General features: G+C 39.4%; 1 protein-coding gene across 3 annotated transcripts in view; it reads right to left on the bottom strand.

The window, feature by feature from the left end:
• Positions 1 to 24,802, bottom strand: part of LOC113929649 (leucyl and cystinyl aminopeptidase) — an 88,918-nt gene extending 64,116 nt beyond the window's left edge. For 2 of the 3 annotated variants that reach the window (XM_027606698.2, XM_027606697.2), the window contains exon 1: positions 23,965 to 24,802. Coding sequence is in view for 2 of the 3 variants with exons in the window: in XM_027606697.2 (XP_027462498.2) it covers positions 23,965 to 23,983 (19 nt within the window). In the remaining variant the exon portion in view is untranslated. The remainder of the gene's footprint in view (positions 1 to 23,964) is intronic. The other variant, XM_027606696.2, reaches the window with a different exon arrangement.
• Between the last annotated feature and the right edge of the window lie 2,799 nt (positions 24,803 to 27,601).

Raw genomic sequence — 27,601 nt, 5'->3', positions numbered from 1 at the left:
ACCCTTAGCCCACATTCTTCACTCTCCTCAGCCCACAGGACTCTCTTTTCTTGCTCTTTATTACAGTAGTCCAATGCAGTCTTTTCAAATCCCTAGTTTCTTTCACCTTTTTAAAATCAATTCAACTATTACTAGAACAAATGTCCTACTGTGACCCATTCCCCTACTCTCCCTAAAATAGCACACCATAAAAATTAAGATGCCTAACTGGTCTCAGGATGAAAAGGTTAGAAGGCCTGCAATAAAGAAATGCTTAAATGGGCCCTCAAAAAAGTAACCCAGTGAGACTTTCACAGATGATACCTTTTTTCCCTATGGTAACTTCTGAGACAATCTAGGGAAAGCAATTTAATTTATAGTAAACTTGGCATTATCTAGTCATCATTCGCAAGTAATCCTGCCAACTTGATTGTTTATCCAGTACAGGCTTTCTTCTTTGGTAGCCACTGTGCAGAGTTGTGTTTATAATTAGACTGTGCAGTGTTAATTATGCTGGCTGCCCTGCCAATGTTCTACAGAGCCTACAGGGAGAGATCAAAACAATCATTCCCAAATCATGAGTCACCTCACTCTTTCCACACTACAAACCCCTGGCAGACTCTCAAATGGGGAAAATGATAGTTGTGCACACAAAATGCTTGTACAGCCTTTCACATTTAAGATGAAATATGAAGTTCCAAAACCTGCTACATACATTTTTCTAGAATTTTTCTTCATCTTAATTCTGTAACTTTTTGTTTATTACAGAATTATAATTTGAAGGCGAGAAGGTTTAGAAAAATTTCAAGGCCTGGTTTAACCTATAAAGAAGGGAAGTTCTGCATAGGTAAATTGTAATTATAGATTTTGCTTCACATTTAAACAGCTCCTCCAGGGAAGGGCTCTTCTCTCATTCATCTTGGTATCCCTGCTGCCCTGCAGGGAAAATAGCTGTAATACATGCTGAAATGAAAGTAGCAACACCCAAGACATTAAAAGTAAGTATTAATTAATGAAAATTACCTCCATGTCCATTCATAGATTCTCCAAGGGCTAAACCCAGGTTTACTGAAACTTGGAGTAAGACAGAATTAATACGCTAGCTTTGAGGTTAAGAAGGTCCTTCTAACACCTGCTGTGGTGCTGGGTCCTAAATCAGCAGGGCTTAGTAGTACTTCAGTGATTATGGGCTTTGAGTCACTGCATTTCATTTCTTCTGGACACTGACTCTTTGGACTTCTTATTACATTTCCTCCTCTTCCCTCAAAGCCAGTGTATAATTTAAATCAATTATGGTTTAGGAGGCATAAAGTTTAGTGCTGAGGAACCTGTGGATTCTGGTTGGCTCTACCACTTAGTGTGTTGTTGGGAATCTCAGTTTTCTTACAGGTAAAATGTAGATAATGACTGCCCTGTTTGCTTAGATTATCATAGGGGTCAAATAAGATAAATGGGTCATAACACTTTGCCAACTATGAAGTGCTACATTAATAATTTATTGCTCATATATTAAATAATTATGGTAGGAGCTTCAGAATCATAAACAAATAAACCTATCTTTTACTTTTCAGCCAAGCACGCTAGCATTTCTCTTTAAGATGCATCAGTACAATTTCCCCCTTACACCTTTTACTATAGAAGATGATGCTTATATGTCACCCACAGCACACATCAGTAAATAAATTCAGAAAATAAGTCAAGCCCCAAAACCCCATTTTATCGTCTGTGCCACAAATACCAAATGATAACATAAGCAACAATTCCAGCCTCTTGATGTCTTTTAAGATCAGCAACAGCAACGTCCATAGAGGATTTCAGCCAGCGTGGAACAGAATAACTTGAGATAATTCTATCTGTTTCACAGAGATTTTAATACACAGGTTTTATATTTTAAGTCCTCTGACTTCTGAGATATTTGCCAAATGGCTGCCTTGACTGTAAAGATACTACAACCCTTCCCAAAATATCTCTAGGGATTAAGTGTATCTAAAGGCCATGTTCATTTACTATAATTGCATTTACACAATAAAACCCAGATAATCAATGACAGCTACAATTTGTAAGAAGGCAATTTAAATTTATATAATGCTCACAGTTTCTGATTAAAATAACCTAAAGGGCAGCATTACGTCGCCAACAATTTTATTTTACCAAACTAAAACACTCAGTCAAATTCTTCACCATCTTCAAATTCTACACCACATTATATTCCCCGAGTCTAATCACAGCTGTTATTTTCTGTGCAGTTCTGTAGTCCTATAAGCAAAAGTCAACACTGCAGTGCATGAGGGGAACAGCAAAGAAGGGGGCAAAAACAGCAAAGATGAACTGGCCAGTTTTATGTTGCAGCTATGAAGCACATTATTTTAAATATCAAGGAGGACATTTAAGATGAAAAGGAGGCATTCTACTAGAAAATACCAATGACCAAAGAGTATCAGACACAAACAAGGGCTACAGTACATAAGGAAGCCTGCCGCGAAATGCTTCGGATATAGAATTTAATGTAAAGGATCAAGGAGAGGGACAAATAAATACCTGTAGTTTAATACAAACCTTAATTGTAAAACAAGAAAATGAGAGAAGAGTAATTTCCTTCAGTAAAGGAGGAAAATTTTTACCTCGACAAAGTAGGTGTGCTTTTAACTTATGTCCACTTAAACCTCCAAATTAACCAATGTTCTCCATTCCCCTCGAAAAACATTTTCTGATGCCAGGTGCCCACTGAGTGCCAAAAGGGCTACTCTCTAGAAGGTCCAAGCACTATGTCCCCACAAGAGCAGCTGTATTCTTGCCAAGGATTGGTTGTTCTCCAATCAATATATGCTAGCTAAAATTATAATTGTAGTTATGTAATAATTATTGCATTAAATGAAAAAAAGAAAGAAAACGGTTTCTGTGAAAACTGAGCATGCAGCAGAAAGACCTGACAAAAGTGAGTCCCCCAAATAACAGCGCTGCCAAATTAAGTATTAGCAAGTAAAACAAAAAGATTGGGGAAGGAGGGCCCTACAGAAGAATTTTTGCCCCCAGGCTTCCAAGTGTCGAGGTTCTCAAACCACTTGAAGAAAAAAAAAAAAAAAGAGAGAGACCTGGAAATTACAGATGCATCATGGGTAGCACAGAAGAAATATGAAGAACTCTAATCAGTGGACCCACATGCAAAATAAAGGCTTTAGTCAATAAGACAATATTGGTAACTAAGTTCACACATTTTTACTTGAAATGCTGAAGCAATGTATTTTTCTTTATGGTGTCCATTCTTAACTAGGTTTTCAAAGATATTCATTATATATGAGATCATGTCAAAGGAAAAGTGATTTAAATCTAAGGTTCACCCTAATAGTTCATCCTGACAATCAGGAGCACACACACATCCAAGTTCCCCCAAACACAAATCATAATATATACATCTATTTGTGAATGTCTAAAGAATAATTTTACTATAACACTTAAGAACTTTGCTCTGCAGTTACACTTACTGATGAAATTAAACCACAGAATGTTTAAAATCATGTCTCATCAATACATGTTAAAACTTAAAATATATTCTTTGACCAAGTAACTCCACAGAGAAATGCATCCCATGAGTAACTGCAGAAAGATGTATGTATAAGAATGTTTACAGCTGTCTTGTTTGCACAGCAAGAAAAAGGAAACAATCTAAGTATGGAACAATAGGGGATAGGTATATTCATACCTAATAAAATACTAGGCAGACATAAAAATTATTTACATCATAAAAGTTATTTATTTCTATTTTAAACATGGAATGGTGTTCAAAGTATAGTATTAAGAGGCGGGTTACAGAATTTTAAGTAAATAAATATTCATCCATTGGATACACTGTAAATAAAAATGTTAATACTAGTTATTTCTGGGAGGTTATTTCTGGGTATGTTGGGTGTTTTTATTATCTATATCTTCTACTTTTTATATGTATAAAAAAAGGAAAACCTCCTCAAACATGTAAAGATCATACTTTAATTTCTCAAGATCTAAAGTTAATGAACCGATGAAAAATTACCAACACTGTTGGGGTGTTTTAGAGATGGCCCTGGAAGGTATCAAGTAACCAGGATACCAGGACAGAACTTGCTACTGACCTTCCATTAGACTTCCAATTAAGAAGTGGAGTCTCTATCTCCACCCCTTGAATCTAATGGCTTTAAACCTTGCTTCTGTCAATGGAATGCAGAAGTGACACTATAAAATTTCCAACCCTAGCTTTAGGAGGCCTCGTCACTTTCATTATTTCTCTTCTACTGACCTGAGAGGCCCATGAGCATAAATCTGAGTTAGCCTCCCTGTGGATGAGGAACCACATTGGAAAAACAAGCCCAGCCAACAGGCAGCACCAACTGCCAGATATGCCAGTTAAGCTATTTTAAATCTTCCAGCTCCAAATTAAGCTGCTAAATGACGGCTGCTACAAGTGATCTCAGGCAAGACCAGTGGAAGAAACATCCAGCTGAGCCCAGTACAAATTGGTGACCTACAAAATTGTAAGCAAATAAAATGGTTATTATTTTAAGCCATTAAGTTTTGTCATTTGTTACACAGCAATAGATGAATGATTTATCCATCACCCACATAGTAAACTATTAATATTGTGGTGTATAATTCTTACAGACTAATCTATCCCTTAAGACAAAACTGAGATTACACTGTACATAAAAGTTCTATGATTCTATGGCATCTTGGAAATGGGAACACAAGCAGGGCCTCATGGTCAGACTTCAACTCTGACCCATCAGAACAGAACACCTGGTATGCAGAACACACAGCATTCTTTATATAAAAACTGTGTGCGACTGTGTGGGCTTTTCCTCCAAAGCCCAAGGGCCTTGAAGTATATGACTGCCTAGTTTCTTACTCCCTCATTGATAGATGTGAGGATGCTCTGCTTTGGGTCTTAGTACAGGACCATGTCAGACAATGAAAAAAGTAAGACCAAGTTCATTATCACAACCACCATCTTAATGCCACCACCAATAATGACAATGATAAAAACTAACATTCACTAAGGGCTTTAGCATGCGCTAACAATGAGCTTGGGCACAGCAGAGTAGTTAAGAATGTCTCTGAAACTGGAGTGTTCTGTCACTTCCTGTATAATCTTGAACAAGTTATTTCATCTTCCCAAGTTTAGTTTGCTCATTTGTAAAATGGAGATAATAACGGTACCTATCTCACTAAGTTGTGAGAATTAAAGGAGATATGTGTAAAGCATTTTGAACAGAGCCTAGCACATAGTAAAGTGCTAAATAATTATTAGCTTTTGGTATTATTAGTCAGCATTTTACATATGTCATCTCATTTAATTTAATCCCCACAACATTTTATAGATGAAGAAGTGAGAATCAGAGAGGTTAAATAACTTGCTGGTAAGTGGTATAGCCAAATTTCAAACCTACATTTTTCTGACTGTAGTAGCTAATCCCTTCTAGGCCATGTGCCATGACTAGCAATAGTCTGGGGAATGTCAAACCAGGTCCCATGTGCCAGAGAAAAGTCCCATGTCTTTGCAGTCTCTGGATCTGGGGTGGTCACAGAGCCACCTCTAGGTCAGAGCTGAAGAGCTACAGAGAGCGTTAGGATGGTGCCAGAGATTGATACAACTACCACCCTGTGTCAGACACTGACACTATGGTTTCCATAACTCTGTCTGCCAGGCATTTAGTAGGTATTCAAAAAGTGCTATTTGATTTTGCCCAATTACATTCCCCGTTATGACTTCATCATAGGCAGTAAATTGAACTTTCTCCCACTCATAAGGATTATGAAAGTATCGGGGCACCTGGGTGGCTCAGTTGGTTAAGCAACTGCCTTCAGCTCAGGTCATGATCCCGGGGTCCTGGGATCGAGCCCCACATCAGGCTCCCTGCTTGGCGGGAAGCCTGCTTCTCCCTCTCCCACTCCCCCTGCTTGTGTTCACTCTCACTGTCTCTCTCTCTGTCTCTCTCTCTGTCTCTCTCTCTCTCTCTCTCTCTCTGTTAATTAAATAAATAAATAAAATCTTTAAAAAAAAAAGGATTATGAAATTATCCTAATACCCATTTTACTGAAACTTTACTTTACTGAAACTAAACTTTACTACTTTAGAAAACTAAAAGTTTTTTATGAGACCCTCTAAACCTATTATATTTTATAGATAATTTTTCTTCAAAGTTACTCAGCTGGTTAGTAAAAATGAATGAAAATAAGACTTCTTTAATTTTTTTTATTTATGTATTTTTTTTAAAGATTTATTTATTTTTTGACAGAGAGACACAGTGAGAAAGGGAACACAAGCAGGGGCAGTGGGAGAGGGAGAAGCAGGCTCCCCGCAGAGCAGGGAGCCCTATGCGGGGCTTGATCCCAGAACCCTGGGATCATGACCTTAGCCGAAGGCAGACGCTTAATGACTGAGCCACCCAGGTGCCCCCCTTTTTTTAATTTTTAAATTTCAACTTTTCTACAAGGAAATTGGAAGTGAAACAATGAGCAAATTTAACGCACAGAACTGCTCAGCTAAGTTTAGTTCTACCCAAATTCAGCTCATGATTTTGAAAACAACCACTTTCTCAGACTTACAGGAAATGGTTAAGCAACCTCAGAGAAGTCATTTCTTCTTGTGCCATGGTAGACAAGTTTTTTTTTGTTTTTTTGTTTTTTTAAGAGTCCTTTTCAGATAATAGAACTTTGGAACATTGTACAAGTGCTCATCAACCTAAAGAGCAAGTCTACAAGATGCTACAGCTATTACTTTATTCTATTCTTTTTCCTTCAAAAAGAGCAAAGAACTATAATATGTTTTTTAAAAAATGAGTTTTTACATATCATAATAAAATGAATTCTCAAGACTTTAAGTCCAAACCAGAAGAAGAAAAATGAACATATTAAAATTGAACAGAGAGGCTGACAGTTCAAGACTGAGCAACATGGTTCCATCCTGATCTCAGACAAAACAGAGTCTAGATATGATTGAAAAAGTTATATTTTTAGGGAAATTTCTCATGTTGTACTATACCTGATTTTTTGAGAAAATCTATTTCCTGTCTCCTTCCATGCTGCAGTACTAGTTGAATCCTGGTAGCAGAAAACATGATACTTGGGATAACAGTATAATCTGCATAATCATAAACACAGGGAGTTTTCTGGCTAAGAGAGGACACTTCACCAATTCTTAAAATTTGTTTTTTAATGCAATATTTCTAACATATTTTATTACTTTCCCATCTTCTTACAAAGACTGGTCTCAACACAGTCATCATTGGGAAAAAAATGACTGCACTGCTCTTTGTTGGGACACAGAACTCACTGTCCTAACTGATAAAAGACTACTAATATAGAAAATGACACCTCCATACCCCAAACACCAAACTGGCCAATTTGCTTAAAAATACATTTCAATTAGCAACTTAAAAGTTTACAGCAAATCATATTGTGTGGGATTTTTTTTTTAAGTTTTACTTTAGATTTCTTCACTGAACAAGTTTCACTGCAGCTCTACTCCAGCTATTTTTCAGGGGGTTTACGAGCTCAACTAACAGTCAATTTTGATTATGATTTACATTATCAGACAATAAATATTTCTTTTAATCAAATTATTCTATTCGAAGAACCCACAGAAAAGGAAAGGAAGATTGAGGGAAAAAAATGAACAGTGCCACAAGAACCTGTAAGAAAGTAACAAAATGACTAATATATATGTAATTGGGAGTCCCAGAATGACAGGAAAAAAATACTGAGACAGAAAAATTATCAAGAAACAATGGCCCAGGGGCGCCTGGGTAACACAGTCGTTAAGCATCTGCCTTCGGCTCAGGTCATGGTCCCAGGGTCCTGGGACCGAGCCCCACATGGGGCTCCCTGCTCTGCTGGAAGTCTCCCTCTCCCACTCCCCCTGCTTGTGTTCCCTCTCTCGCTGTATCTCTCTCTGTCAAATAAATAAATAAAATCTTAAAAAAAAAAAAGGAAAGAAACAATGGTCCAAAACTTTGCAAATATGGTGAAAGACATATATTTATAAATTCAAGAAGTTCAATGAAAAAAAAAAGGAAAAAAAAGTCCAAAGACAACCAAACCAAGACCCAAACAATCAAACTGCTAACAACCAAAAGTAAAGAAAAACTTGAAACCATCTAGAAAAAAAAAGTGATATATTACATATAAGGTAATACCAGTTCAAATTATCATGAGTTTTTTTGGTTTTGTTTTTGTTTTAAAGTAAATTCTACGCCCCATGGCTCAAACTCATGACCCAGAGATCAAGAGTCGCATGCTCTATGGACTGAGCCAGCCAGCCATCCCACCGTGGGTTTCTTTCTTTTTCTTAAAGATTTTATTCATTTATCTGACAGAAAGAGACACAGTTAGAGAGGAAACACAAGCAGGGGGAGAGGGAGAAGCAGGCTTCCCGCAGAGCAGGGAGCCCGACACAGGGCTCGATCCCAAGACCCTGGGATCATGACCTGAGCCAAAGGCAGATGCTTAACAACTGAGCCACTTAGGCGTCCCGCCACCATAACAGAAAACTATGAAACCAGAAAATGAAAGAGTAACATCTTTATTTTTTTATATATATGGAACTATTATTATATGTTTGTGTAATATATATAAGGTATGTGTTATACATGAGTTATATATACTACACATTTGTGTAACCTTTTTTTAAAATACCTTTGTGTAAACATGTACCCAAAATACATAAACAGCCCTTGTAACTCAATAACTGGGCAAAAAGATTTGAACAGCCATTTCACAAAAAAACAGATGAACTAATGCCAAAAAAAAATATGAAAATACGTTCAACATCGGTAGTCATCAGGGAAATGAAATTAAAACCACACTGAGATACCACTATGCACACACTAGATTGGCTAAAATTAAAAAAAGTAATCATACCAAATTTTGGCAAGGATGTGGAGAATAAGCACTCTCATACACTGCTGATGGAAATGTGAAATGGTAAAACCAGTTCTTGGGGTATTTTTAAAGATTTTATTTCTTTATTTGACAGAGAGAGCGCAAGAGCACAAAGGGGGAGCAGCAGAGGGAGAGAGAGAGAAGCAACGTCCCTGCTAGAGAGCCCAACGCGGGACTCAATCCCAGGACCTTGAGATCATGACCTGAGCTGAAGGCAGATGCTTAATCAACTGAGCCACCCAGGCACCCCAGGTAAAACAAGTTTGGAAAACAGTTGGCAGTTTCTTTAAAAATTAAAACATATAGCTACCAAACGACCCTATCAATCATCTCTTAGGTACTTAACTAAGAGAAACAAAAACAAATTGTCTACACAAAAACTTGCATACTCTTGAGTGTTCACACAGCTTTATAATAACTCAAACTGGAAACAAACATCCATTGAGAGGTGAATGGACAAATGATGATATATCAATACAATAGAATACTATTCAGCAATTTAAAAAGAAAAAAGAAAAAAAGAACTACTGATATTACATGGATGAGTTTCAAAATAAATTATACTGAGTGAAAAAAACAGGCCAAAAAAGATAGTGCATGATTCCATCTATACAAAATCTATATAATTCTATTTACATAAAATTCTATAAAGGTTAAGGGCATCCGGGTAGCTCAGTCGGTTAAGCATCTGCCTCTCTCTCCCTGCTGCTCCCCCTGCTTGTGCGCTGTCTGTCAAATAAATAAAATCTTTTTAAAAAGTCTATAAAAGTAGAAAATAAACTAATCTGTAGTAACACAAAGTAGGTCAGTAACTGCCTAGGAACAAGATTGGAGGGAGGCATAAATTATATAAAGCTTTTTTGTTTTGCTTTGACTTTAAGTTGAAAAAATGTAACACCATGAATCAGGAATATGCAACACTTTGGTACTCTGATTTTAATTATAAAAAAGGCCAATTTGAGAGGTTTATTTGAACAATAACTACACATTCACCCACCAGACTTTAAAGATTTATTTATTTGACAGAGAGATAGAGACAGCACAAGTAGGCAGAGTGGCAGGCAGAGGGAGAGAGAGAAGCAGGCTCTCCGCTGAGCAGGGAGCCGGACGTGGGGCTTGATCCCGGGACCCCGGGATCATGACCTGTTTTTAAAAGTATTCCTGACACTTACTATAAACACCCAGAGTTAAAGGCTTTCTCTTTAATATTAATAACTATTTCAAAGTACTTCGAATGGATGTGTTAGCATGGGTCGGTCTATTACCTATTTTTCTAGAACTCTAGCTCAAGTTGGCTGAACTTATGTGTACATGCCAGGGTTTCCATGTTTCCATGTGATCACAGTTTACCATATGTCTTATTTTGGGGGCAAGACAATTTTAAGTAGATCAGTCCTAGTTACTCATGGCCCCAAAGAGCCCAGAGAAAAAAAGAGGGTTGACTTCAGTTCTCTTAAAGGTCTAGATGATTCTATGATGGGGCAAGTATGGTACAAAGGGTTTTGTTTGATTCTGAACTCCATAGTTCAAGACAAACAGAAAACAAAAATAATTGAACTTTGTAGGCCTTTAATTCATTATAATTAAGATAAGTCTAAGACCTCACTCGAGGACTGAGGAGTTAAATAATGTATCCATATTAAGTGTATGTTGGAGGGAGGGTGTATTGAGAAAGAGGGGCAGCTTGTTGAAAAATCCTGCAGGTATAAACAGAAAATAGATAAAAATCAATTTTTTAAAAGATAATTTAATCATTTTTAAAAATTCGTGTCCTCCTTAAAACCATCCAGGGCTGAAATAAAATGACCTTAGAGTCCTCAAATAACCGAGGCATCTGAGGTGTGGCTCATCAAATATGCCTGGCTAGAACATTTCCTTCTCCCATGACCTAGATCTATCTTAAGACACTTGCTGCCCAATGCCATCAGCTCCACTTTCTACCTACTATAGACTGTGAAGGCATTCCTCTCCCGGCCCTGTAAAAGCAGGTTTAATGTTTCAAGTAACAGTTCTCAAGGTGCAGTATGGGTACCCCTGGGAATCCCTGATACTCTTTTACTGGCCCGCAAGGCCAAAAACTGTTTTCATATTGAGATGTTATTTGCCATTTTCATTCCCATTCTCTCATAAAGTATACAGTGGAGTTTTCCACGGGCTACGCAACACATGATACAACAGACTGAACACAGAAGCAAATCTGAAAACCCAGTTGTCTTCTATTAAGTCAGACAGAGATTTGCAACGACATAAGATAATTGCTCTCACTAATTTGTTTCGGAGGATAGCTTTTTTTCACTTAAAAATGTCATTTATGTTAACACATAAAAGGTTTTTTATTGTATGAAATCTATTAAATTTTTATTTTTTAAAAAATTTCAGTGCTAATTTCCACTGCAGTAAATATTTAGAGATATAGCCCATATAAACAAAATCACTTACGGGTTCACAATCATTTCTAAGAGTATAAAAGGGGTCCTGATACCAAAAGATTTGAGCATAACTCTTGCCTTCAAAGATAAAGAAAAAAATTTCCAACTCTCCAGATATCATAATTCAAGCACTGCAGTTTCATTATACTGTTTGAAAAAGCATATAGAGTAAATACATTAAGTAAGAAAAATAAATATACAGGCGGTCTGCATAACTTTATAGGAGGGTAGGAAGGGATAAGGGGTTCGGAATCATCCTGGATTCCTGGGTCCAGAAAAAAAACTGAGCCGTTTGTTCCTTTCAGCATCCTCAGTTAGAAGGAATGTAGACTCCAATAATTTGTGCCTATAGAAAAACACAATCTTCTTTACCTTGAGATAAACTATCCAAAAGGATGACTCCCTATCCCCCCCCAAATTCACACACTGAAGTGTTAACCCCCAATGTGACTATACTTGGAGACAGGGCTTTTAACCTTAGTTAGGTTAAATGAGGTCATCAGGGTGGGGCTGCTAAGACTGGTGTTCTTAAAGAAGAGAGAGACACGGAGCTCTGTGCACAAAGGAAAAGCCATGTGAGGATGCAGCAAGAAGGTGGCCAAGGCTTCTCCCCATGAAGGAGAGCCAAGAAGAACCAGAACCCAACCATGCTGGCACCTTGATCTTGGGACTTCTAAACACAACTGTAAGAAAATAAACTTCCTTTGGTTTAAGTTACCTGGTCGTATAGTTTTTTGTTATGGCAGGCTGAGTTAATACACTGCCTATACCATTTCTAAATAATAACTCCATAAATATACTGAGTAAGGGGGGGAATGCAGATTTATTTTAAAGATGCTGAATAAATGTCTTCACAGTTTACATATCATAATTTATGTTACTGGGCCACTAAGGAGTTAAGGTTTTGTTCTTCCCAAAATGTCATTTAACTTTTATCCTTTCACATCAGGAAAGAAACATCCATTTTTTCCTCCTGGTTGGTGTCATGTCTAAAATTCATGCTTTCATATCTCAGCTCATACTGTACTACAGTTAACTCAGACCATTAGTTCCTCTGTTGTGTCAACCAACAGAGCACCCTGCCTTCAAATGGCAGAGCTTCCCCTACTTTATCCATGAGGCCACTTGAATTCTTATGCAGGCCAATTCATGCCTTTTTACCAATTCTGGGATAGTAGGAAATTCCTTTTTAAGAGTCCCTTCTAATTGGCTTGGTATTTGTTTTTGTGGCTCTCTAATGAAAGACTAAGTACCCCAAGAACTGGTCAGCCAGAAGGACCACAGCACGGCAGGAAGAGAAACTGATTTCACTGCATCACTCTGGTCTCAAATGCAAAGCAGCTCTCTAGCAATGCAATAAGCACAGAAGATGAAAGAAGAAGGAAAATACTGGGTCATTCTCTAATTTTGATTCTGAAAATGCTTCCAAGTAAGAGAATCCCTCCCGCTAACCTTCATCTTCCTTCCCCTCAAACACTACATTTCTCATTTAGCACTATCTTCCCTATACAAAGCACAGGGTCTGAAACACAGCAAGTACTCAAAAGGCATTTTAGGGGCAAGGAAAGCTGAATGAACACTGACAAGAATATTCAGAAAAAGTGATTTGGGGGAATTACTCTATTTGCTAGAGAGAAATATAAAGAAAAAGGAAAAGAGCCCTGAAATTCAACTTTACTTGGGGGAAAAAAAATTGAAAGAGTAAAAACAAAAACACAATTGTTATAGTTTGTTTTGGAGTTGTCTGAAGTAACATTAGTCTCAGGTAACATTTAATGAGCATCTAACATATGGGGTACTATGCTGGGTGCCAACTCTAGTAGGAACCAAATATAAGACAACCATATTTTTTCTGTCATATGTAATTGATGGTTCCTGGCTGAAGAAGCATGTACATATATGGAGAACTGGAAATGTGGTTTTCACCATTGAGAAAATGGAGTCCTAAACAAGTGGTACTTCTGCTCTCATAATATACCATTTCTGCCTCTTTGGACATTCTTGGGCAGAAATGTGAACTCCAGTAACTTACTCCTGTGGGAAAACACGATTTTCTTAACGCTGAGGTTTCCCAGGAACAACTGTGACTTAGGAGAGGAATGCCTCTACTCTATTCCCATGCAGTCCACCCATATAGCCACCAAACACTTAAAGGATTATTCCTTACCTCCCTCACCTTGCTCTTTAGTCAAAATCACTACCTTATATGATTCAGAAGTTCAGGATATTATCTTTGTGAGAAAAAACAAACAACAGACCCAGAGACTTCTGGCAGGGTGGAGGTAGGAAGGTAAATTGCCGAAATTCACAACAGATTCTCAGAGACAAAAAGGAGCTGCCAAGTTATATTCATTCAGCCAAAATAATAATAAAATAAGGGTGTCACTGGTACTAGCAGAAACTGAAATTCACTAGTAAAGCTAGTTTCTTATTAAGCTTCTGTGAGAACGCTAAAGTTTGTTTGCATTCCCAATGCCCATGAAATATAGGCAATGTTACCAGTTAAAGAAGTACCTTTAGGGCGCCTGGGTGGCTCAGTTGGTTGAGTGACTGCCTTCGGCTCAGGTCATGATCCTGGAGTCCCTGGATCGAGTCCTGCATCGGGCTCCCTGCTCGGCGGGGAGTCTGCTTCTCCCTCTGACCCTCCCCCATCTCATGTGCTTTCTCTCTCTCTCATTCTCTCTCTCTCTCTCAAATAAAATAAATAAAAAAAACCTTTAAAAAAAAAAACGAAAGAAGTACCTTTATTCTACTCCTTCATGTTAACACTACCCCTTTTGGTCTTAAATTCCAAACTATTTCAACCCCACCTATTTAATACCTGATTTAACACTGAAACAAGATCTACTTGTATAAATAGCAAGGTGTTGCATCTTACACTTGCTGGACAGAACCAGAAAAACACATGTAAGCCAGAATTAAACTGAATGTAGACATGAACAGTTCCTCTACTCTTAGGCAACACTTCCTGCATAATTGTTAATAAATATGAAATGGAAAGAATCCTTCTATACTGGCCTCCAGCCTTTAAACAAGATATATGAAATACCATTTGTTTCCCAATTTTCAAAATCTCATTGTGGGAGGAATATGCCCAAACCACCATGTGTCCTAGATCTCAGCTGTTATCAGAAAAGGTTTTGAGTTTCTATGCACATTTTAGTTTTTTTACATAACTTACTAAAACATCTTGGTAATATCTTTAAGTAAGAGTCACAGAGTTAGTGAGCGAGGAGCCAGGATTTGAATGCTGGCAATATGAATTACTCTTCACCATTATGCTACACTATGCAGTAGTCTTATAAAAAGGAGGTAGATTCATGGGTAGATCTCTAAAATGAAAAAAAAAATAAAATAAAAGTATGAAAACCAAATATAATTAAGGAAAGCAGTGTGGGATAGGACCTGTGGTCCACCAAGTTTTTTGAAAGAGAGTGTACCAATTTGTGTGTTCATATACATCTTTTTTAAATTTATTCTGCTGGACTGTAAGTTTTCCAAAGGCAGAGACCATACTGCATATTCTTACTTGTACTCCAGCTTTAAGAACAAAGCTTGGAACAAGTTAGCATATAGTGAAGGTATATTTTAATATATTTATTTAAGAGGAGTATCTTTTTAAAAGCTACTATCTTTTGGGGTGCCTGGGTGGCTCAATCATTAAGCATCTGCCTTCAGTTCAGGTCATGATCCCAGGGTCCTGGGATTGAGCCCCGCATGGGGTTCCCTGCTCCGCAGGAAGCCTGCTTCTCCCTCTCCCACTCCCCCTGCTTGTGTTCCCTCTCTCCCTGTGTCTCTCTCTGCCAAATAAATAAATAAAATCTTTAAAAAAATAAAAGCTATTATCTTTTTAAAAAGAGGTAAGTGGGGGCCTGTCAAAAACAAATTTAAAAAAATACTTGTTAATTGACACAGTATAAAATGGTATGCAAGAAGAATTTGTATTAAAATATTCCCTCTATGCTTCTTCTCTGACCCCAACTGCTGACTCCCCAAAAGAAGAATGGAGCAAGGAGATGTGGAACAATTTTGGTTTGCAATATTTTTAGTCTTGATGAAAATAAGAGAGGAAGAAAAGCTATTAGCAAGATGTAAAAAGAAATTCACAATAAAAGAAAATAACAACAAAAAAGAAAACAATTAAGTACATTTGAATCCCAATATTACTTGGTTTCAATAAAATAGTCTTAGGTAAGTCCAAAGCATTCATCTTCTAAAAAAATTTTGTACAATAAATTCTGTATATGTGTGTGTGTGTGTGTGTGTGTGTGTGTGCGCGCGTGCGCACGTGCACACACTCCTCTATTTTCGCTGGTTGTTAGTTAGAATGAAATTAATAAAGAACCAAGAGAAAATATAAAATTTACAATAATGTACAAAGTCCTAATAATAATCATTTAAATCTACTTAACAACCACCATTCAAAAACATTGTCGATTCCACAGAGGAAATACTCTAGAGTTAAAATTCTGGCTAGAGGACATCTAAAACACATCAAGTTAACAAGTGCAACATGATATCCCAGACTAAAGAATACAAACAGTGCAGAATACTGTCATAATGAACAGAATTCACATAAAGATATGCCATTTCATTCCCTTAAAAGTTAACTAATATCCTTTGGGTAAAAATAAAATTATTGAGCTTAATTTTCAATTTCATTTTCCTCTTCTAAGCTAAATCATTTACTATAATGTTTATATTTATATCAACTCGTCCTCCAATCAAATTTATACTCTTTATCGGATATAGTATTTTTTTTTAATTTCCTCATAACATAGGTCCCACAGCCCTTGACAATCCTCAGGGGACCTCTGAGAAAGACTTAGCTGTAAAAAGTAATTGAAACTATTAATGATGTCTAAATATTTGTGCTCATTAATCTCTCGGGTAAATCTACATAACTGCAAATACTTTCTGAAGAGCAAAAGCTAAAGGTTTATTTTAATTCCATCAACTATTTGGATATAGTTTCCAAAAGAATGTTAACCTATCATAATTTATTTAAAATGAAAAATGGATGTAAGTCTAAAGAATATCTGTGAGTGATTTAAAGAGAATGTCTAACACTGATGGAGATCTGCAAAGAAAATGTATGAGAACTCTTCAACATATGCAGAAAGCTTATGGGTTAGAAAATACTTCAACCGGTGAATAAATTTGCTAGAGCTGATGTCAGATTTGAAAAAACTATTTTGTTGATAATTTTGAAATACTTTTCCATCTGACTCATCAGACTGGTAAAATACAAGGGAGATGATAATCTTGAATCTTCATAGCAAAAACGTTGACATCAATTTACAACTTGCTGAGGGTCAGTTTGACTATCATTAACTCATTTAAATATATATGATAATTATCCAAAAGTCTGGGATTGTAACCACATTTTTGTCTACCAATAGTCATTATCACTTCATTATCTGCCAAGAAAAGCTTCTATGCATGAATTCTTCAAGACTTTATCTCAATAGTGTTTCCTGAATCGGCAATTAATTAAAATAGAGCTATGTATCCAACTGCAATAAACTGCCCTGAAGCAAAATAAGCCACACTTTAGTGAATATTTGCTTATTTCTACCTAATTCAAAACACTATTATCTTATCCCCAAATCAGGCTGGACCCTCCTTTTACATTCAATTATTTTTCTGTGTACTTCCTCCGGATAAAAACTTATCAAGCCTCTCAGGAGCCTGTACTGATACAGATGGAAGGGAGGCTGCTATTCTAAAGAGCAAAGCATTTCTTAGTCCCACTAACACTCAATACCCTACACTCATCTGAGCTGTTTTTTAAACTAGCCACCCAATCTAAATACTAAAAGGACAATGTCAGTGGCCCAAGGGGCTTAGGTACTTAGCATTTGGTTTAAAGGGCAGAGAAAATACTGCTAATAAGTATAAAGGGGAATCAGCCCAAACTCATGGACATTATTTTGATAAATCTTGAACATACTAGTTCCTTCCACCAAGCTCCAAGCAGCCTCCCTTACTTAACCATTGAGGACATTTTGACAATTACGGAATGAGACAAAACTAGACAAGGATTACACTACTTCTGTCTTCAAATCATACTACCAATACCAAGTTAAAGAAAGATCTTTAAAACATTTAGCTCATTTAGCTGTCCTCAATCACTCCCACTAATCACCATGCAATTTTCCTCTAAAAAGAACCTGGGAATGGTGTAATGCTGCTGAGATGATGACTGTTTTAACAACTTTTTTAAATCTTATGAAATAACAGTTTCAGCTGTGAGAAATACCATGGCCCAAAGCCTCCTTGCCCAGTGAATGACACCTGAGGCAGTTATTCTAAGAAACACTACCACGCGGTCCTGGTCATTACTTGCTGCAAGGTCCAGGAAGGAAAGGAGCACGCCCAACCCACAGAGGTACCCATTCTCTCACTGCACTTGCCATTCTCCTGTTAGCCCAGCTCATGAAGTTCTCCCCATAGAAGAATCAGGAAGCCTTTACCTCCCTTCATCCCAGATCACTGGCTTGGCCTCCTTGGACAGCACCAGGAGTCTAGAGAAAACTCTGGACCACCCAATCCCTCAATTTACAAAAAGTCCAAACAATTAGCTTAAGTTTTATTTTGGTGGCCATCTTCATGAAATATGTGGAAGGAATGCTCAGGAGACCCTCATTAAGCAATACACACTAAAGGAAAAGAACTTCAGAGGGTCTTTTACTATTGAACTTGCTTCTCCATTGTTTTTTCAAACTCCCTTAGAAGCCTAAATTTTCTTTATTTGGTAAATGAACTGGTTTCTTCCTAGTTTAGATGATAAGGCTGAAATTTTTAAAAATTAAATTGGTTCATTGTTTAATCATAAGCATCAGTAGAAAAGTGAAGCCAAACCAGGCACTAAAAAATATAAACTGTGATCACGATGCTCCTACAAAGTCAATGGCTCTATATTCCTCTTGCTAATGTTTTTCTTGAAATCTAAAACATTCAGGAAAGTGAACAGTCTTTTTTTTTTTTTAAGTAGGCTCCACGCCCAGTGTGGGGCTTGAACTCACAACCCTGAGATCAAGAGTCGCATGCTTATACCAACTAAGCCAGCCAGATGCCCCGAGGAAAGTGAACAGTCTTAACTTACAAGAGACTAGGAGTTTTCTGACTATCAGAGAGAGAAGTACACAGTATAATTTAACTTGTGGCAAATGTTTTCTCCTTCCAGGGCTTTCAAATGCCAGTCTTAACTCACGCATCCCCTCATCCTTCAACTGCTTTTATCTAACCAGTCCCATGTACTTGCCCCTTCCAACCCCAATTCCTCCATCTTTCGACCTCATACATCAGTGTCCTACTGTCCAAACTAAACTCATTTCTCAGCCAAAGATTTGGAAGGCTGAAGATAACGACCATTTTGGAAATCTCTGCCTATCAGCTTCCCGCTTTAACTTAAATCTCTACATTTCTTTCATCTTCATCACTAATTCTCTTAAGTCCCAATTTTCCCTAAAGATCTTTGGGTTTTTTGTTTTTCCTAAAGATCTCTGGATTCAAAGTCCTACAGGTACTCCCAAGACAATCACATATGGATTACAACGAATCAGGTTACAAGGGAATCCTGACCATCCTTCCATAGACTAAGGAACAAAAACTATTTTGTTTCTGTCCTATTTGCTGAGCAGAAACACCACAGCAAAGAGCAGCTTTCTTTACAAAGGCCACTAGATATACAAATTGCTGAACCACTACAAAAGCTCCAAAATTTGCCTTGATTCCCAATCCTGGTTTCTTGTGAACACTCAGAAAATGTACATATCTAGGGATTCAAATTTAAAAAAAAAAAAGACTTTCTCTCGTTGCTCCAATAATATTATGGAAAGATCTACTAGTATTATTAGCTCTAGTTCCAACCTCCTACAGTTTTTAAGACATGAGGTAACTAACTGACAGAACACAGTGACACTGTCCTAACCTCAACTGCCAAGAGCCATGGGCCTAATCCAGCTCCATCACAACTTCAGGAGTAACCTTGGCTAAATTCCTTCATATCTCAATTTCCTAATACTTTCACAGAGAGGGTTCAGAATGCTGTTGTTTCCTAACAGAAGTATTACACTGAATCATTACAAATGTGAACTTACTGGTGACAGATGTTACATGAACAGGTTATAAAGACAGGTTATAAAGACAATTGTACATTTATTTCACAATTAGAAAACTATCTTAAAGTTTTATTGCTTTTTTTGTTTCTACTATATTTCTTAGTTTTATATTAGCATGAAAACAAAACTCGATTTTTCCATTTCATTTCTCTTATTTAGGTCGGCATTATCTGCTGACAGGTTTGTGGGTTTCCTGCAAATGTGTCCAGCAGAAAGTCTAGTTGTAAGTGGGCATTCAAAAGACAGTGCTTGAATGAATTACTGAAGAGGAAATCACCCCTGGCTTATTTTCTGTATGATAATTTCCTTATAACCAATCTTTCTGGTTATGTATCTTACGTCTCTCAAGGATCATCTATAGATAAGTGATAATTACTGATTTTAGGCATGCCTGGATGGCTCAGTTGGTTAAGCGTCTGCCTTCGGCTCAGGTCAGGATCCCAGAGTCCTGGGATGGAGCACCCTGTCAGGCTCCCTGCTCTGTGGGGAGCCTGCTTCTCCCTCTGCCTGCCCCTCCCCCTGCTCGTGCTCTTTCTCTCTCTCTTTCAAATAAATAAATAAAATCTTTAAAAAAAAAATCACTGATTTTAATCGTTCCTAAAATACGCTGTTTGTCTCAAGACACACTTTTTTGGAAATTGTTATGCAAAGCAAAGGACTTTCCCCCGCACTGCTTTCCTTAAAAACTGGATAGTTTCTAATTACAGCCTCAACCTTGGAAAATTAAATGACGTTAACATCTGATTTCTATACAGTCCTATTTCACTTAACTGAAATAGAAAACTCAAGACAGAAGGATAAAAACATATTTTTACTTATATTCCATTACACAGAGCAACAATGATCTTCCATTTTAAGGATTTTCTTTCAATGTGGTCATTTATCATAGAACAAAAGAAATGTTAATATATATATATAAATAAACAAACTGGGGTAAGCTCATTATTTTTGACTGATGATGCTATTTTTTTTAAAAAGAGAAATGCATAGCTATAGGACAACTGTTATTTGTAAGATCAAAAGATGAAATCACAACTTGATACTGCCTTACAACCCATGAATATCAAATTTGTTCTCCAGACTTCCCATTTTGGAAGCTGGGTAATACTTCCAATTGGATGTCAATCTGAAAACAAAAACAAAGATAGTTTGTAAGACAGGTAAATCCCCCTTGTTTGGTTATATACCAGGCAGTAGTACTAAAGTGATTCCTGGGAACTTTGTTCATAAGAAAAAAATGATGAATATATGTGAATATATGTATGTATCAGGAAAAAAAGTCCTTCTCCATCAATATGCTTCCAAATCCTGAATTTGCTGACCTAATAAAGTTCTCAAAAGCTCCCTTCTGGTGAATACTTCTGGTATCCTCAAAATGAAGTCCCACATTTTTCTAGCCCTAACCTCAGAACTCCTTGATCAGATTCTAAGACCTCAGTCTTAGATTTGTAAGTGTATGCCAATTTCCTTGGCATTTACAGTCCTTAATGTGAATTTAAATTATTCTCAAATACCCTAATCCTGCATGTAAAGGAGAAGAAATAAAGAAATAAAGAGAAATAAAGTCATCAGATAACTACTTGCCCTAAACTAGTACATCTATCAAAACATCTAGGGAGTTGCCATCAATTTTTTGGTTTTGGTTGTTTTGGGTTTTTATTTTTTGGGTTTTTTTTGTAATATATAAATGACTATTTTCTAAGAGTTTCACCTCTAACTGCCTAACAGGACATAACAGTTACTGGCAAACCAATCTTGAGTACTAGTGAGCACATCTTTCTCCCCATAAAAAAGTCACCAAGAATCCAAAGCCAGACTGGATATAGTCCGCTGTGTAACAGTCAGCAGTCTCCTCCCAAGGGCAAGATCAAAAAATACCTCCTGAGCCAAATGTGAATTGCTGGCACTAAGGTCCCTTCTTAAAACCCTTTCTGGAGATACACATATTAAATAGGTTGAAGCAGTATGTTACCTGGACAGATTAACATAGGATATTCAACAAATGAACCCATTATCAGCAGGCAGAGAGCAGGGAGGGCCCAAGACAAATGAGCCATAGGAGCCGCAAGTTTTGATGGAAAACAGGGAAAGCACAGAAAGCCCTCCTGGAAAAGATGAGTACTGAAAGTCAAAAATGACAAAACAGAAACTAAATTTGCCTCCTCTACAAATTTCTAGATCAGAGCGTGAAACCACTGACAACATTTTAATTGAAAGACAAGTGGTTCTGAATTGCTGAAACTGGTTTTGCTAAGCTCTCACACCTCTCTATAAGCAGGGATATATAAGAAAGTGTACGTGGTGAAGATTCTACTAGAAGAGGCCGAATGTGCAACAAAAGCCGAGATCAAGCTTGATAAATCCTGTAATTATAAATTCTAGGGATAATGAAATACTCTGCATCAAAACACTCAGACCTAGGGGAGAAGAATTAGCTGTACGTATCCTTTGTACTCAATAGGATTAAGTACAAAGATAAACATACTTAAACAAGTCCCGTTTAAAGACACTAGAAAAATTCTACAGCTATCCTTCAAAAGGTCTGAAATAAATAGCCTTAAACCTAAAAAGCACCTCAAGATGCTAGGAGCTAATTTTTGGTTGACTTTAGATGTTGTATTTCTAGTTCCTTGTTAAAGGACACTTCGATAAGCCTTCAACAAGTGATTAACACATTAACTAAAATGATGCACTGTCAAACTGTTTCCAGCAGATTCTGAAAATCTGGAAGACAGGAAAAGGATTAAAAATCCAATTTCCTGCATAGAAGTTGAAGCATTCCTCCCTCTTTGTTACCTCTCTGGGACTTGTCCATCATCCTCTCAAATGTGACAATCTACAAATATTAATATTAACATCTAGAGGAACATATTTTAAGAAGGGAGGAAAGACCCCAGTTGGAGGATCTGAGAATGTATTTTAATTCTGTAGGCACAGGTCTGCCAAATCAACTAGCACTAGTCTTGACCAAATCGGTGACTCAGCCTTGTGAGGAATTTTTTTTAAGTTAAAGTTCACATTTAAAATCCTACAAACATGGAAGCTCTAGTAGGACAAAGACAAAGCCTTGGAATATTCATTTGAAAGGATTTAATGATTTGTATTAAACATATTTTACACTTAAAATACTAGATGGTCTCTAAGTTTACTTTCAGCTCCAGTATTCCTTAATTCTCTTAGTAACTTTACCCCACTATTCTTAGAGCCTTAGAAATTACAAATAGAACCTGAATGAGAAAGAAAATTCAGAATTAAAGTTGCCATCATTAAGCCTAATTAGACAGTACAGACAGGGAGACAGCAGTAAAATAAAGCATTCTGAATTAGGGGTAGGGAGAACATAATGAGTAATTTGCAGTCCTATGAATGAACAGTATAAAACAAAGTCTGGCTAGGATTTGGGATATAGTGGGCAATGTCTCGATCTCTTGAGGCAAGTGACCCACCTAAACGGGAGTAGATGCTGGCTTCTATTAATGCGACAAACTGTCTACCTGAAGTAACCAACCACCCGCAAGAAAACACATATGTCAACTACAGAGTGAATCGTCTAATTTTAGTGTGAATTCTCCCTTACTGGCATTCTTCCTACTTTCTGTCCCAAAAGGAAATCCATATACTCAATGCCACAAAATGGTAAGACATCTCACCCCTGTATTGTGACTCTGGCACTTCTGGTCCAAACAAAAGCCATCGGTTTTAACTACGGTGGGATTTATTCTGTCCATTCTGTAAAGAGCTGTGGCTGTTTGCAGGGCATCCTGCAGGCTCCTGCTTTTGACTCTCGCCTCATGTCACATTTTGATATCACCATGACGGACCCCTGATAGTTAATGAGTCTTAGACTAAAAAACTGGTATTATCGGGGGCCCGTGAAAGGAAGCTTGAACGCCCTGCAGAGTGCCTCACCAACAGACAGGAGGGTGACAATGCGGGCAGGCACCTCCTCGGCAGAGCAGGACCAAGCAAGCCTTTCTGCAAGTTTCCCTTCCTTCCACTAAATTAACCTGCCAAGCACCCCCCCCCCGCCCCATTAGGAAAAGTCACGCAGGCAACTCGAGGAAGGACAAGGGGGGACAGCTCCCTGCGCACCACACAAGTTTGGTTTGGCAGTGGCCGAGGCTTAACCCTTCCTGCCAGAAGAGCCTTGGCGGACACCACCTTCTCCAGAGGAAAACCCAGAAGGCCAACTTTCCCCTCCTCTGCGCAAAGCAGCCCAAACTTTGCTGTTCGCCCACCTGGCCACGCAGCGCAGCTTCGGGTCTGGAGGCACCCGACGCCCCCAGGCCCTCGGAGACAGTGGCACTGACCTTCACACCAGCCCCCTGTCCTGAGCCGGCCTCGACCCGCCCCCGCCCCCAGGCTCCAGCTGCCTCCCCCAGTCCGCTTCCACCGCCCTCAAACCCTCGTGGGAAACCCACGGTGGGGGCGACTGCAGCTCGACCCCGCGTGTCCCGACGGCCAACGTCCCTCTGCGCCCCAGAGAGTCCCAAACCTGACGCCTCTGCCTGTCTACTCACCGTTAGTAAAGGGATCCATTTTCCCCCAGCCGCGGTTCCTTACAGCCGAAGCGCCCAAGCTTCCTACTCCAAGAACTGAAGCGGCCCTGTCGACTGAGCATGCCCAGCGCGGCCACCAGGGGCTGTCGGGGAGGTGCCGAGAGGGGCGGTGCCGCTCCGCCGCTCTGAGGTTCCGCTGCTCCAGGTTTTTGCAACAGCTGCAGAAAGAACGAGGGAGGCCAGAGGGAAAAACACCGCGCAGCCGGAGGCCGACTCCGGGGCGAAGAAGGGGAGGAGCGGGGGAGGGGGGGGCTAGTGGGCGGGGCCTGGAAGAGCCACGCCCCTCCAGGAAGAACTGCCGCTCAGGCTCTTCAATACCAGGGGACAATATTCAGTCATTCAGCAAATATGACGGCCTACTGCGTCCCGGCCCGGCCGGGTCCTAGGCGCCGGGAACCCGATACTGCACCCCAAAACAATGACCATTGCCCGGTGTAGTGGACATTCCAGAGACAGGACAATAAACAAACATAGAAGGCACACAAGACTGAAAGAAATGTCCCGCTGAGCATTAAATCAGGGTGATGTGATGGAGAGTGAGTGGATAGCTAATTCGGACGGCTTAGTGAAGGGAGGCCTCACTGAGAGGTGCCACTGAGGCCGCGATCTGGAGGCAGAGCTGGCGCCCCGGGCGAAGGTCGCTCCCCAGAATTCGAAGCTTCGGTTTCCCTGCGGAGACTGGCTCCGGATTGCTCACTTCACCAAGGCCAGAGGGAGCAGGTGCTGTGGGTCATCCCGGAAGGGCTGCCCGCCCACACCAGGGTGGTCCCTACCAGTCGGAGGCCAGGAGACTGATGGGAGGGCGGGGACCCCCGCAGGGCCCCAGATGCCCAGGTTCCAATCCTACTGAGGGCAGTTCAGGGTGCGGCCTCTACATGCAAGCGGATCACAAAACCTGGAGCTGGATTCGCCGGGGGTGCGGGCGTCGCGATACATGAGCAGAAGGCCTGCTGGAGCCGAGCTTTAAATCAACACCTGCGGCTCCAGTGGGTGCAGCCGCAGGGGCCCGTGGCCAGGCCAGGCGAAGCTACCGAGTTGAAGTGGAAAGTCTCTAAGTTGCTCCTGCCTCCTCTACTCGCGCCGTTGCCTCCAACCGCGAGCCAGCATTGTTTTCAATGTCAAATCCAGGCATTACCCCGCGAACCTTCGGGATGGAACAACCAGGGCCCCAGGGACCCCGGGTTCGTAGGGGCCCGCTTCCTTATTCTTGTTCGAAGTGGGCGCCGCCGCTACGCTCGCAGTGAAAGCCTCGGCCCTCCCAGCGTGCCGCCACAGCCTCCTTCCCTTCCTCCCCTCCCGCAGCCCTGGCCCCTGCAGCGACTTGGCTCTGGCTGTGCCTCACTGCGCCTGCCAACTGTCACACACTCCTCTGGGACTGTCAAAAGCAGGACGTCGGGTGCAAACAAGCCGGCGGCGACCGCATACAGCCTGGGCAAAGAGGGACGGCTGGGGTGTCGTTTGACCCGTACGGAATGAGAAATTAGGTTTTAAAGAAGTGAAATCGAAGTGCGATATTATATTTTTAAATGTCAACTGTATTAAATCACCCCATTTCCATTCCATCTTTAAAACCTGCAATGGATACCAATCGCAGTTAAAATAAAAGCGAAACTCCTGGTCTAATTCTGGATCCTCCTCTACACGTGCTAACGAAGCTTTGGCCACAGAGGCCTTCTTGCGGTTCCTGGAAGTCCGCAAGTTCTATCCAGCATTGTTAACCATCCCTCTTGCATGTTCCTTGCGCAAGAATGATTCCTTCTGCCTGGTAATTTGCCTGCTGGTATCTTCTTGTCCTCTAGGTCTCAACTCAAATGTCACCTCTGCAGAGAGCCTTTCCCTGACCACACAACGGAAAATAGCCACAATCTCCTCTGTAAAGACTGGACCTTGATTTTCTTCACAGCACTCATCACTCTCTGAAACAATGCTTCTGTTTGTTGTTTCAGTATTATCAATCTCCCTCTCAAGAATGAAAGCTCCATGAAGGCAGGGTTATTACCTTTTTAAGGGCTGTATCCTAACCCAAGGTAAGTATGTAATAAATAATTTATGAATGCATATGTGAACAGATGCAGTGGTAGAATTCTAGTTCATTTGCAATGTTGAAAATTCTGCCAGAAACAGTAGTGTGTTTGTAATCATTCCAGAGAAGATGTCTGTATCCTATGACACCTCAAAGCTGCTCCTTCCCCACTGTGTTAAGCATAGTGGGAGCCCTTAGGCTCCCCCTCCTTCCCCGGGGCATTTAAGAATCCCAAACAGGAAGTGAACCGCAGGGTTGGTGCCATGGTGTTCAGAGGTTATATAGTATATGCGGGGCTGGATTTTATTAAAAGGACTCCATACCTTATATTGCTCAGATAAGAGACTCGTCCCTATACTTTAGGTCAGGTCATGTTCCTTTGGAGTTATTTTTGCAGCCAAAACACTGTTTCAGAGATATTTAAAACTCCAGAGTGTTAAGTCTCCTCACCTCACCTTACCTGTAAGCTAGAGTCTATCATGCTTTTAAGCGTGAAACACGTTATCTTGTGTTTTGTCTTAAATACTTCAATTCTGCAGACTTGTGGTAAAAATGCTTCACTGCTGCAGTAGCAAATATAGGTGGGTCATCATGTCTTTCTGAGATATGAGAAAGAGATAAATAACTTCTTTATCCTCTCTGCCAACCTCTTGTCTCCCATCCCACCCCCATTCCTACAAACACACACACACACACACACACTAAGGACATTTAAGGACTTGTGGTTTTGTAACGGAGGTAAAAAGAGTAAGCAAGCAAAATGTTTTAGAATCCTAACTACCCTCAAAAGAATAATAATAAATTTTGTTTTGCTTTATTCTGGGGATTTCTTCATGGTATTTTGTTTTTGTTTGTTTGGATACCATTTTACATTTGACTTCATGAAGACTTTTTGAGGGAACACAATTTCATAAATTTGCTACTGATTACGTTTCAGTCCTTAACTTCTTCTTATCCTCCTAGGCAGAGCTTCTTCTTTAGTTTAAGGATATAATACTTTAAAGTAATATGAAGTTAGGGCGCCTGGGTGGCTCAGTTGGTTAAGCGACGGCCTTGGCTCAGGTCATGATCCTGGAGTCCTGGGATCGAGTCCCACATCGGGCTCCTTGCTCAGCAGGGAGTTTGCTTCTCCCTCTGACCCTCTTCCCTCTCGTGCTCTCTATCTCTCATTCTCTCTCTCTCAAATAAATACATAAAATCTTAAAAAAAATAAATAATAAAATAATAAATAAATAATAAAAAATAAAGAAAAAATATAAGCTCCCTGAGTAACAAACAGCATTTATTTATAAAGAAGCAGCAAATTTGCCAACCAATGAATATAGAAACTTTTTTTTTTCATCAAAGTAAAGCACTTGGTCTGCCATGGATCAACTAATCCCAGTCTCAATAGATCAGATGAATTCTGGAAAGGTTAGAGTCACTCACAGTCCTGTGGCAGACAGAGACTGGACCTCAGGTGGTCTGTGTTCTAAACCAGTGCTCTTGAGTTTGTTATTGCTTCCCTATTCCCCTAGAGAATTTAAGGGTCAATGGCAATAATACACAAAAGGGATATGGAGTAAAAAGAAGTAG

Source organism: Zalophus californianus, chromosome 5 (assembly GCF_009762305.2).
Source record: "Zalophus californianus isolate mZalCal1 chromosome 5, mZalCal1.pri.v2, whole genome shotgun sequence".
Taxonomy (NCBI): domain Eukaryota; kingdom Metazoa; phylum Chordata; class Mammalia; order Carnivora; family Otariidae; genus Zalophus; species Zalophus californianus.
This window is presented reverse-complemented; position numbering and strand designations above follow the sequence as displayed.